Source organism: Microtus ochrogaster, assembly GCF_000317375.1.
Source record: "Microtus ochrogaster isolate Prairie Vole_2 chromosome 14 unlocalized genomic scaffold, MicOch1.0 chr14_random_1, whole genome shotgun sequence".
In the NCBI taxonomy this organism is placed as follows: Eukaryota; Metazoa; Chordata; class Mammalia; order Rodentia; family Cricetidae; genus Microtus; species Microtus ochrogaster.
In genome coordinates this window covers 24,492,562-24,504,819 of record NW_004949096.1, presented here as the reverse complement: position 1 = coordinate 24,504,819, position 12,258 = coordinate 24,492,562, and the positions used below count along the sequence as shown (strand labels likewise).

At 43.9% G+C, this 12,258-nt stretch overlaps 1 protein-coding gene across 1 annotated transcript in view; it reads right to left on the bottom strand.

The window, feature by feature from the left end:
- Positions 1–593: 593 nt before the first annotated feature.
- The window catches only part of Grem1 (gremlin 1, DAN family BMP antagonist), a 12,077-nt gene continuing 412 nt past the window's right edge, over positions 594–12,258 (bottom strand). Inside the window, exon 2 of the mRNA XM_005364220.2 lies at positions 594–4,365. Within this exon, the coding sequence (XP_005364277.1) occupies positions 3,810–4,364 (555 nt within the window). The 5' untranslated portion in view covers position 4,365 and the 3' untranslated portion in view covers positions 594–3,809. The remainder of the gene's footprint in view (positions 4,366–12,258) is intronic.

Here is a 12,258-nt window from a genome sequence, read left to right as displayed (position 1 = left end):
CTTCCTTAGCCCTCTGTAACAAGGCTATTATCAAATCTGTGTGTCTGTTGGCCTCTGTCAAAACCATACCATCTAGCTGAGTGGGGAGACTGCTGGTGAGTCAGTCTCAAGTCAGCTGCCTTTGTTTTTAACTGCCTGGGTCTGAGGCGTAACTATGGAAATCAAAGAGAATCAGAAAAATCTGGGAAGGGGCTGGAGCGATGGCCCAGCAATTAAGAGCACTGCTGACTCCTCTTCAGGAGGACCAGAGTTCAATTCCCAGCAACCACATGGTGGCTCACAACCATCTGTAATGGGATCTGATGCCCTCTTCTGGCATGCAGGCATACTTGCTGAGAAAGCATTCACACATAAAATAAATATATCTTTCAAAAAAGGAATAAAGAAAGGACAGACGGAAGAACGATCTGGGTGTTTTGGATAGATTCATCTTAAAACAAGAGAGCTCATTGTACTTTGCTTCTTCCTCCTTTCTGGGTCAAGTATATCCCTGACCCCTTTCCTGCCCGCCTCCCTGCCCCTAGCCCCTACTGAGAGACAACCACCACATTAAAATTCAAACACACATACACCAAAAGAAGAGGTTTAATTTATTGATTGCTTTTTTGCAACAGTTAGATAGTATGTTATTAGGGTAAAAATAAAATTCTAATTACAGATTCATAAAACTTTAAGCCAAATTAGCTTTTCTGAGACCATTAAATCCCACCTCACCCTCATTCATAGCAAGGTAGTTCGATCATAGCCTATATAATAACCTTTATTGTTTAAAAATGATTAAAGCAGATTAAATACACAATGTAGATGGTGTTAAATATCTTGAGGAATGGCAAATCAATAGAATTTCTTTCAGCTCGGATTTCTCATTTAGAAATGTTCTGTTCATATGTATTTGTGGACTAGGCATTATTGTCTGTGATTTGGTTGTATACGTACATTTTAAGTATCTCAAAATAACACTTAAGTCTTCCCTAAAATGTTTCAGAAGTGTCAACCTTCAAGCAACAACCAATTTTAAAGAATGCAAGTTCATCCTTGACTCGGTAACATCTCTTCATATGTGACAACATGCGTTTCCCTCTGACCTGACAAAAGTCCCTAACAACGTACAATGGCCAGTTTCTTCTTTGCCCAACTCAGAGGTCGTCATATAAAATAGAGAAAGAAAGCATGTTTGAAATCACAGTAACCAAAGGACTTGAATTCATAATTACATTAAATAACCATAACTTTTTGTTTATTCACATTCCACATGGTGGAAATTATCCTTCCCTCCAGATTTTTCGCTTATACCTTTGAGCTGTGAAGAGGAGAGTTGCGCAGAAGCTCTCAGACTTACAAGGTGTGTGGTTTCTCTCTTTCAGTACCAAGCACAAAGAGAACACCAGAAAATTCATATTTGGTATCTGGCATTATTTTAATAGGTAAGATCGAGATCACAACTATCTTACCATAAAACAGTTTTACTACAGTGTTGGAGAAAATACACATCATCATGTCACTGATGAGTCCAAACTCAGCCACAGACAGAGCATCTCTGATAAGTGATGAAGGACGTGAATTTGTGAGGGTCTTGATCTAAGCATGGTGAGGAAGGCAGGCATTTCCCTCTTTGGTCAATGATGTGCTTTAAGGCTACTTATGCAGCTGATTGTTCCCGTGAAGTTCATTTTGAGGCAATCCTCTTCACGTGAACCAAATCCAGCTTACATGAGAGACTATTGTCTAAGCTCCTGGAAGGTGACTGTGGCCGCCAACCTAACTCTTACTTTATAACAATAGTGCATGCTTGTGGCAGAATTAAGACTCAGTGTGTTTTAGCACTGAATGTCACCTTTCTTCTCTGGTGTGGTTCTAAATGTTCAGTTTCTTCCTCTTTTAGTTTTCTTCACTTCCCTCAAACCTTCGCCTTTGCATTTGTGAGCTCAAATTACATCCATCCTGTGACACGTGGGTGGTGCGTGTGAATGACACAAAGATTCAGGGAAGGAGCATACAGTACCAGTGAAGCACGCACACTCGGCTTGCACAAATTCATCTACTATGGAATCCTCAGCAGCGACTTTTCAACTTTCAAAATGAGACCCAGTGTTTTGGGGGTTCAAGGAGGTTTTTGTCTTACAGCGTGGTTTCCATGTAGATTTCCCATGGGAGAGAACTAGACCAAAATAGTTTCTTTACATCCAATGGTTCTTTGACTGTGGCAGCTTTGATGGGCAGTGAATGACACATTCCAAATGACACATAACTTAACTAGGGACTCTGAGAGGAAAAGACAAAAAAGGGCATTTATAGCTAGAATCTCAGTCTTAAAGGAGTGTTGCTTAACCAGGCCAAAATGTATCAAGGCTACCTTTCATTTTGGCCCTTACATAAGTGCTAAGTAGGCATTTGGAGAGCCTAGAAGTATTCAGAGGACATCCATAGAGGCATAATGATTGCAATGCCCAGTTGACCCACTGGGAATAGATAGCCTGTTAATATACCTAGTGCTCTGCTGTCCTGATGGAACTTTCTCATAGACCTTCTGGAAGCAGTCTCCGCCCTTAGCTCTCCTCCAGACACTACCTAGCCGGCCACAATTCCTTTGATTCTGCCCCCTTTCTGGTCCTTTCCTAACGAGAGTCAAAACAGAAAAGCCGCCATTCATGTCTAACTCAAAAGGAGCAGGTAGCTCTCTCATTTTAGACAACTCCTTATTGGCAGAGGTGTTCAGCAAAGGCAGGATTGTTAGCACAGTGTTGTGCATCTCAGAAGCATTTCGCAGGAATAACAGAAAAGCAATGTTAATCCAGCAAAACTAAGCTAAGGAGGGTTTTCTTTTCTTTTCTTTTTTCTTTTTTTTTTTTTGTCTTTTCCTATCCCAGTGTGCAAGACTCTCACTTGTCCCCCTGAGAGGCAAAGTAAAAAGGGAGGCCATGTTTCTTTCTGTTTCTCTCACTTGGTTCTTAAAACAGGAGTGGTCAATATTTCACTTTTAATTTTGGGTTACAGATAGTGTCAGGAGATTACAGAGACAGACACAGAAAATTGGGTTTTGTGTGTGTGTGTGTGTGTGTGTGTGTGTGTGTGTGTGTGATTATATTTCACCTCCGTGCATCTCGGTTCTTTTAAATATCAGGAAAAGCCTTTCACGAAGTAAGGCTCACACTGTTTGTGGAGAACAGCTTTCAAACTCTGGACATCTTAATACTGAATTTCAGTGTCCCAGACTGGTGCTCAGCCTCAACGCTCCTGTGTCAATCCTCCATCTCGTTTGTCCTCCATCACCGTCTCCTCACATTCTGGAGGTTCATCACAGGTTGGAAAACATTTACACCCATGATCAAATGCATTAATTTAGGGACACAGGCTAAGACTGAGATATCAGGGAGAGCAAAGAAAGGGATAGGTTGTGGGAGAAAAGAGCAAACACTGAACGGTTCCAAGTCTAATGCAGCCCTCGGAGTTACCTCTTCGTTAGTATTCATTCTCAAGTGAAGTTCTGGTGCCCAGGAGGGCGCATGGAACACAAAGGCAAAGCCAACTACAGCGCTGCCCCTGTGGGTTTGGGTCTGGTGGTGTGGGCGTTTCCCACCGTCTGAAGCAGAGTAACAGGAAGTGCCTTCTAGCAGAGGTTGTTTCCGCTGGTGTTTGGAAACACACGCAACACCCATGCACACTCATGCGCATACACTATGCATAAGCAGCCTCCAGTCGGGAAGCAACTGCTGGTTCTTCTGACCTCTAGGTTTAAGCCAAGTAGGAATCGGGTGGTTTAGGTGTGGCTCTCGGCATGGCTATGACAGGCTGGATGCGCCTGCTTTGGCTTAATCCAAATCGATGGATATGCAGCGACACTGCTTCACGCGTGTGACCCGTTTCTTCTTGGTGGGTGGCTGTAGCTCAGGACAGTTGAGCGTGACCATCATGGTGGTGAATTTCTTGGGTTTGCAGAAGGAGCAAGACTGAAAGGAGCCTTCCTCCTTCCTGATGTGTCTGGGGATGTAGAAGGAATTGCACTGGCCATAGCAGAAGCGGTTGATGATAGTGCGGCTGTTGCAGCCCTCCTCGTGGATGGTCTGCTTCAGGGGCTGAGTTTTGCACCAATCTCGCTTCAGGTACTTGCGCTCTGTCACGTGCAGGGCCTCTTGGCTGGACTCCAGCACCTCCTCTCCTGGCATGGCAGTACCCCGCCCTTGGCCCCGCCCCCGGGTCCTGGAGCCAGGCTGTGGTGGGGACTGGGTCTGCTCGGAGTCATTGTGCTGAGCCTTGTCTGGAGGAGGGATGGCTCCTTGGGACCCTTTCTTTTTCCCTTCTGCTGCCGGTAGCAAGGTCCCCAAGAGGAGAAGCAAAGCTCCCACAGTATAGGCGGTGCGGTTCATTCTAGAAGAGGGATGCAAAGAAGAGGAGACACAGACAGTGAGGAAGGTATTTAATAAAAATTACTAATTGCACCTAACATCTTATATCGTACTCACTACACTCTTAAGTTGCACTGACTTCTTACATTATCACTAGCTATTAGATTCTATTATTCCTGTTCCTCTCTCGCCCATCAAACTGAATAATTCAATACAGTCACGCAGTGGATTTGCCAAGCTTTAAGTTCAGCCATTGCACTAACTCCCGAGTGGTTCCTCACACAATCGCATGTGATCTTTCTAATGTTCACTTAACTGTATTTATTCTTGAATTTGACAGCATGAGACTTTTCACTATTCCGGCATTGGAAAGAGACCAAGAGGCCTGTGACAGAACATCCTAAGAGGAAAGAGGAAGGCCATTGGACAAGAGGTAAGAGGACAGAGATGCTTCGTGTCGTTCTTTGTGCCATGACCTCTCTCTCTCTCTCTCTCTCTCTCTCTCTCTCTCTTGTGTGCGCACGCACTTGTGTGCTTATGTCGTGTGTGTGTGCATTTATGTCATGTGTGCCCGGGCGAAGGGCAGAAGAGGGCCTCAGAGTCACTGAAACTGGCGCCATAGACAGTTGTAATCTACCCAGTGTGGGTGCTGGCAACTGAACTCAGGTCATCTGGAAGAACAGAAAGTGTTCTAAACTGCTGAGCCATCTCTGCATCCTCCACTTTTCTACCTTTTTAAGTGGTGGAATATGTCACTCACCTATGGGTCTTTATGTATGCATAGAAATTTTTTGTCTGATTAGTTGACCAGTAGGCCTTTAATTTCTTTGATTTTAATATTTAAGTTGCTGTGCAAAAATGAGTTTCAACATGAATTTTCATACATATCTGTCATGGTGCAGTGTTTATTTCTATCTCCCCCACTGCTTTCCTGTGTCCTTCCTTCCCCGAAATAACCCTTCTTCTGTTTTCATGTCACATGTGTATTTTTTAAAGATTTATTTATTTATTATGTATATAACATTCTGCCTCCATGTATGCCCACATGCCAGAGGAGGGCACCAGGTCTTATTGCAGATGGTTGTGAGCCTCCATGTGGATGCTGGGAATTGAACTCAGGACCTCTGGAAGAGCAGGCAGTGCTCTTAACCACTGAGCCATCTCTCCAGCCCTTCACGTGTATATTTTGTGTGTAGATAATTACATCTAAAATGTATAAAAGTGAATGAAGAAATAAAGGTAGAAAATGGGCACAGTAGAATAAGTGGGTGAATATTTATGTTCATAAGTATCAAAGGCACTGAGGACAGTGAATTGTGAGCAAGTCTGGACCTCCATATGATTCATATATGGCGAACATATAATATTTATTAGAGAAATAAGTGAAGCAAAACTGGGAGGGGGCAGGAAGAAGTCCAGATGGAGAGACAGGAACATGAATGGAATGAACAAAGCAAATCAGAAAAAAGGGAGACTCTTTCAGAGGCAGGGTTGTTTAGAAAAGACAGGGCAGACAGGAGGAGAAGGGAAAGAGGGGCAGCAGACAGCCTGCGTGGCCTGGCTGCAGTCATCCGGGGAACTGTTAATATGTCCACACTGGTTCAGTCTCTAGGTCTTTCCCCACAGCTTGAGGCCTGTAACACTTGTTGGCATGGGGCACACTAGGAGTGATTAAAACGTCAAAGGATTTTCTTTTCAGTGAGAACAGTTTCAAACTCATAGGCTCTCTTCTGGGCATGGCAGTGCCCTAAGGCTTGCTCTGCCCCCTGCCTACGGTTTGTTCCACAAGACCACAGCTGTGAAGCATCCATTTTCTCCTGGCTGAATACCGGTATTGCATGTGATGACCACTAAGTGCTTATTAATATAACCTCATTTAAGGTAACCTCAGTCTCCAAGAAACCAGATGAGCTGGTATCATTATCTAGACTAATCATTGTTAAGAGACAAAAGCAGGGTAAGACGTACCTTCTTTAAGGGACAACCTCTGGCAAGTGAAGACCATTCAACCCTAAGGCTGATGTCAAACTAAGATAATTGAATGTTGCATTAAAAATATTCTTAAATGTATCATTTTTCCACATTAACTTAATGCTTTGGAGCGGCTTCAAGTTTGGAGCTGATAATGTGACATTTAACTCCTCTTCCAACTGTAGCTTCCCTGGCTTTTGTCAACCCATATTACAACATCCCTGTTCTTTAAACAGAGCCGTGTTGACCACCACAACAACAAAAAAATTAATTGCTTTGTTTTGTCTTATAAAACATCACTTATGAAAATAGTCCAGTTATAAAACAGCACAGATTTTTCTCCAGAGGCCGAGGGAACTTGATCCATGACGACTCTGTCTTCCAGAGACTATAATGCAAATCTGAGACATTGTCACAAGTTTCTGATGTCTCTCAGTTGAGGGCCAGCATCCGCACTAAAAGGCCAAGAGCTAAAATAAAACATATTCATTGCTAATTTTAGGAGGATATTACATAGATGGCCCTAGACCTAGGTTGGTAATCTTCCTCCACAAATAATAATAATAATAATATAATAAAAAATAACCTCCAAGCCAATTCACTCCTCCCAGGCCCAGAGTCTCAGTGTCCACAGCCACAGAGGCCAACCTGAAGATGACTGTGGATGTATTTTGAATGCACGTAGCGATTTATGTCACAGGGCCATACTGTTCTACAAAGATCTATTCACAAAGCTGTAGTTTATTTTTCCAGACTAACTCAGGACTCAGGCTTATAGACTGAGCTGCTCTTTCCTGGCATATTTGCATCTGCTATAGAACAGATACCTATTCTGAGAGTTGATGGGGGCCAATGCATCATCTGACCCTCTGTGCCTAATACCAAGGAGGAGCTTATTAATATTTGTTAAGTGGTTTATTATTATACCACATAAATTTGATACAATTTCTGTTCTTTGCATTTAAAAATACTGTGACTGGTGTCTAGATATGAGCTAACTTCAGGGGCTTTGGTTCCTGACACTCGGGACAGATCTAGACAGCTTCCTATAATACTTGTCTTTTTTCTTCTAGAAAAACCCCCAAATGGTCTCAAGTCTTTATTTGGTCCAGTGCAGGGTACTATGGATTTTGTTTTAACCTAACAGTAAAGCAATAGATTCGCAATTACTTGACTATAGTTTGGGGTTGCATTTGGGAAAACTTTCTGTTCCTATGTCATTAAAGGAAAAAAGAAAAGAAAAAATTCAAACTAAGATTTACTGGGTGTAGAAAATATTTTTTCCATTTTTAAAATGCTTTTTCTCTTAAATATTTAATGTTTATTGTTAGGCTTTCAAGTTCTTAAACTTTACAGTGTTTCAGAAAAAAAGTTTTAAAACAAAAGCAAACAAACAAAAATCCTCCAAGAACATCAGAGAACAGAAGCCACTCTTGCACTGACTCAAGCTGATTGCCCAGTGTGCTCCTAGTGGTCGTCCTGGTGATCCATTTGAGAAAGGGCATGGGAAGGAGCAACACAGGAACGGCTGAAGCCAAGCTCTGTCAGTCAGCATTCCCTCATTTAAGCCCCCTACCAAATAGCCTTGATGACTCTATCAGGGAATTAGGAGTTTCCCCTCTTGAAATTGCAACTGTGTTTCCGCCAAATGCACAGTGCCTTATACCTACTACTGATGTCAAGAAATATAGAAGACAGGATTTCCTGAAGGACCATTCTTTCCACGCCAACCCCTAGCAGTGCTCTGAATCACTCAAAATCAACCCAAATGCTGGTCCAGATTTAGGTCCCCGTTTCTTGCCACCCATGTCCAATCATTAACTCCATAGTGATTTCCATTCATAAAATGATTTGTTCACGTTATTGCATTGGGTAGTATCCCATGAACTCAGAGTAAACCATGACACCCAGCAAGCATTGGTTCTCCTTTACAGACGGTGCGAGTCTTCATTCCAAACTCCACCTTATCATCACCCTTCATGCGTTTCTGCTGTTAAGTGAGCTTTCTCTGAAACCCTTCTCTGCCAGCAAACTTCACTCCACCTTTGTCTCCTTTCCCTTTTGCCACGGCCCTCCTCCAATCACTTATCTTAAAGGACAGTCCCTCAAAACAGGTCTTCACTGCCTCCCACTTGTTTCCAGTTGCCTAGGTGTTCAAGAATAAACACCTACAAGCAAGATAAGCCATAGTAACCACCTCTGCCCTGGTAATCTATCCAAAATTTCACAAAAGCACTAAGAATAGTCTTCAGATTCTGGAGACTTGGAAATCCAAATAGAACGGATGACTTGTTTCCAGTGTTCTCGGTGTATCTAGGAAACCTAGAGCCAGAACGGATGACTTGTTTCCAGTGTTCTCGGTGTATCTAGGAAACCTAGAGCCAGAACGGATGACTTGTTTCCAGTGTTCTCGGTGTATCTAGGAAACCTAGAGCCAGAACGGATGACTTGTTTCCAGTGTTCTCGGTGTATCTAGGAAACCTAGAGCCAGTTCCTTTCAGCGTATTTCTCATTGTGTCGCTCACATTAACCAAGCAACCTGCTCAGTGAGTTAAATGTGGTTTCTGGTAGGAATTACAGTGAACTTCAGATCCCTGTACCTGAACTAGTCCATGGTTGCTGCTGACCAACCCTTAGAAAGATGGGCAACAAGAATGACATCAGCTCACTCTCCCCGCATAGAACACATTGGAATTGACTGCAAAGGCCTGATGGGCTAGCTGGATTGTAGCAAAATTCCTTTCTTTTTCCCTTGGGCCTTAATCTTTAGGAAGAATAAAGGTTAGCTTTAGTTAGATCTTTAATTTAAATTTTAGAATCAGCCTTTAGAAATTAACTGGAGAATTCCTTAATAAGAATAAAGGTTGATTTATTTCTCAGACAAGTTACAGCAAGGAGATAAGAAAAATTAATGATTAGCACACATCATAAATTTTATTTCCTGCATGTTGCAATCTCTTAACTATAACCCGCCTATTCGGGTTAAGTCAGGCTGGAACCTAACACGACACAGAATGGGAAGGAGACACCTGGTGGTTAAATATCTTCTGTAGTTCCCTGGAAAATGTATGTTTTAGTGAAGTTAATGATTGTATGCAATATTTGTATCAACAGGAAGTGAATGTTGGCTGGGTGATATGGTTCATTTTGCAACAGAAGCTATGTAAGTAGAAAGTGGGATTTGAGCTTAAATTCAAAATCACCCTCTGGTCTCTCCTGCCCAACACAGCCACTAATAAAAAGGTACCTCTCATTTTTGAGCCCTTACTATGTCAAGCATTATGCAAATACTGTCCATGTAATGTCACAATAAAATATGAGGTATATAATAATGTCTTCCTGTTATTAACCAGGAATCCATCCAAGGTCACATAGTTTATAAAGTGGATAGGCAGGATGTGAGCCCAGTTCTGTCTAACACCAAACATGTCCTTAGTCACTTTGCCAATGACATCCAGCACAGTACATTTAACAAGGAACATGTGGATTTGCTTTCTAATGCAATAATTTTTGAAGAATATTGTAAATCTAATAATTATCTATTTTGTATCTTCACATTTGCATGCGAAGGAAAGGACTTCTCTTGTCACAGGAATTCCTGTTGCACTTTGCTTTTCTAAGAACATATGTTAAAACTAAAGGAAATTCTTTGCAGATGTAAGACATGGGCTGGTAGCCCTTGCCTGGTCAATGCCTTCAGTGAAATCTGCAGTCACTGCTCCTAACTGCCTCTCTCCTCTTCCCTTTACATAAAAGAGTTTCCCTGTGCATCTCTGGCTTTGTATTTTGGAACATACTCCAGAGCTGTGCTGCCACCAAGCACTTCTTGGGGGAGAAGTTTGGGTGTGGGGTTTCTTTGTATTCTATCACTTTGGATACTGTACAAATTAAGACTGAGGTCACCAAGAACTTCAGTTTAGAAGGGCAGGAGGTGGACACTGAGAGATCTGAGGACTTAATGTTTCTGTTCTTCTCTGTACAAGCACTGGCGTGAAAGCCACATTAGCCAACCTGGATTTCCTACAGATTGTAGGTTACCAAAACATTTCACTCAAAGTGAACTTTAAAGAAAATGGGAAAGCTGTGAAATTACAAAGTTTACAAAAGACTCTAATTCCTACAGTGACCTAGGGGTTAAACACACACACACACACACACACACACACACACACACACAAAACCCTTAAATAATTGGTAAAATCTAACAAATCCAACTGTACAGCGTATCCGATGAGAATAATGGAAGCACCTACATCTGTACACTTGGTTGGGATGGTACTGGGGCAGGATCTTGTTTTTTTAAGATCCTTTCCCTCTTTGCTTTGAAAAGCCCATACTCCCAAGTCCCCTGTGCTGTCTGCCTTGTCCCAAAAAGAAAAAGGGGGGAGGGAGGGCAGCCATGGGGTGAAAGAAGACTCCTCACCCTGGGATGAGGTTATCTTAACCTCTTCTACGCTATTTATTTAACTTGTAAGAGCAGTCAGAAGGAAACCACCACTCTGGAGTCGCAGGGACAGCTTAAAGCCCTGGTGACCCATTGAACACAATAGATTGTTTTAATCAGTTCGTATCCTGGCACCATCTCAAGGGAACATAAACAGACGTGCGCACCGCTTGGGTTTGCTCTTTCCACCAAGAGATCCAATTACCTACTGATGGTCGTCATTCTGCCCTCCAACAGTCGGGAGAAGATTTTAACCCCTCACTTCTAGGCTATATTTCTCCATCAAAGAGTAGGAATTTGGATTCGGCTGAGAAAGAGAAGAGGGCTGTTGAGCTAGACCAGCAAACCACTCTAGGCTCTTAGAAAGGTATTCCCAGAAAAGGGTGATCACCTCACGTCCTCGCCAGCCTCGCTGGCGGATCGTCGCTTGAGCCGGGCATAGGAAAATACTAAGCTGAAGCGTGCCAGGGGGCAAACAGCCAGTCCAGAGCTGTAGCGAGTTTATTCTTTCCAAACTAGAATTCTGCAAATAACTAGGACCTGGGAGATGACAGCCACATCGATGTCCTCTTCGCTCTAGCCTTCCACTCTATCTAGAGAGGGTTCACTTAAATGGTTTAGGAGCCGGCAAGGAGCAGATGCGATGTGGATATTAGAGCGGAGTTGCTAGCGAGGTGCAGCGAGGCGAGACGAGTGCCTGTCGGGTACCGATCAGCCGGCATCCGCGGAAGTGGGAACCAGCCGGTGGTGGCTGCCCGGCGCCTGCTCGTCTGCAGAAGACGGATGAGAGCATGGAACCCAAGAGGCTCAGAACAGACAGCCACCCGCAGGCCTGCGCACCGCTAGCACAAGTGTGTGGCGCGTGCCGCAGGAGCACCGCAGGCAGCAATGCGCTCTAGCTACGAGGAGATACCGGACTCCCGACTCTTCGAGGTTGCTAAGTGTGGCGGATTCTGCCTTACCTATAACTCTCCATCACATCTGCCATACCCATAAACGCACATGCCACCAATTCTCAAGTCCGCAGCAGTTACCACTCAGTACTCTGGGACCGCCGCCCCTACACACACCCCAGACCTAGCCCCGCACTCCATCCTCGACACTATCTCCGGTTGCAACTTGTAGCAAGGTCGGTTTCTGCTCCCGGGTTCAGACCGGGGCAACGCTGTGCGTTATCCTGGCTGGCGAATCCCGTGGGCTCTGTGCTTCAAGCACCCAGACGGGTTTGCTGGACAAGTAGAAACGGGATACACTCTCTTGACATCTCCCTCCTCTCCCTACTCCCCCCCCCCCCCCCCCGCAGATCTAGAGCAGCGAAATCACCACGCATCTACCTCCGCTACAGAAAGCACCAGGCTCGAATTCTTCCAGGCGCACCCCAGGGAACTCCAGGATTTTGGTGCACCAAGGGACTATGCCACAACTGAGAGGGACTTGGAGTGGTAGGGACCCTGGGGATCCCTTGACTAGCCTAGGTACTAGAGCACGCATAAGCGCGCG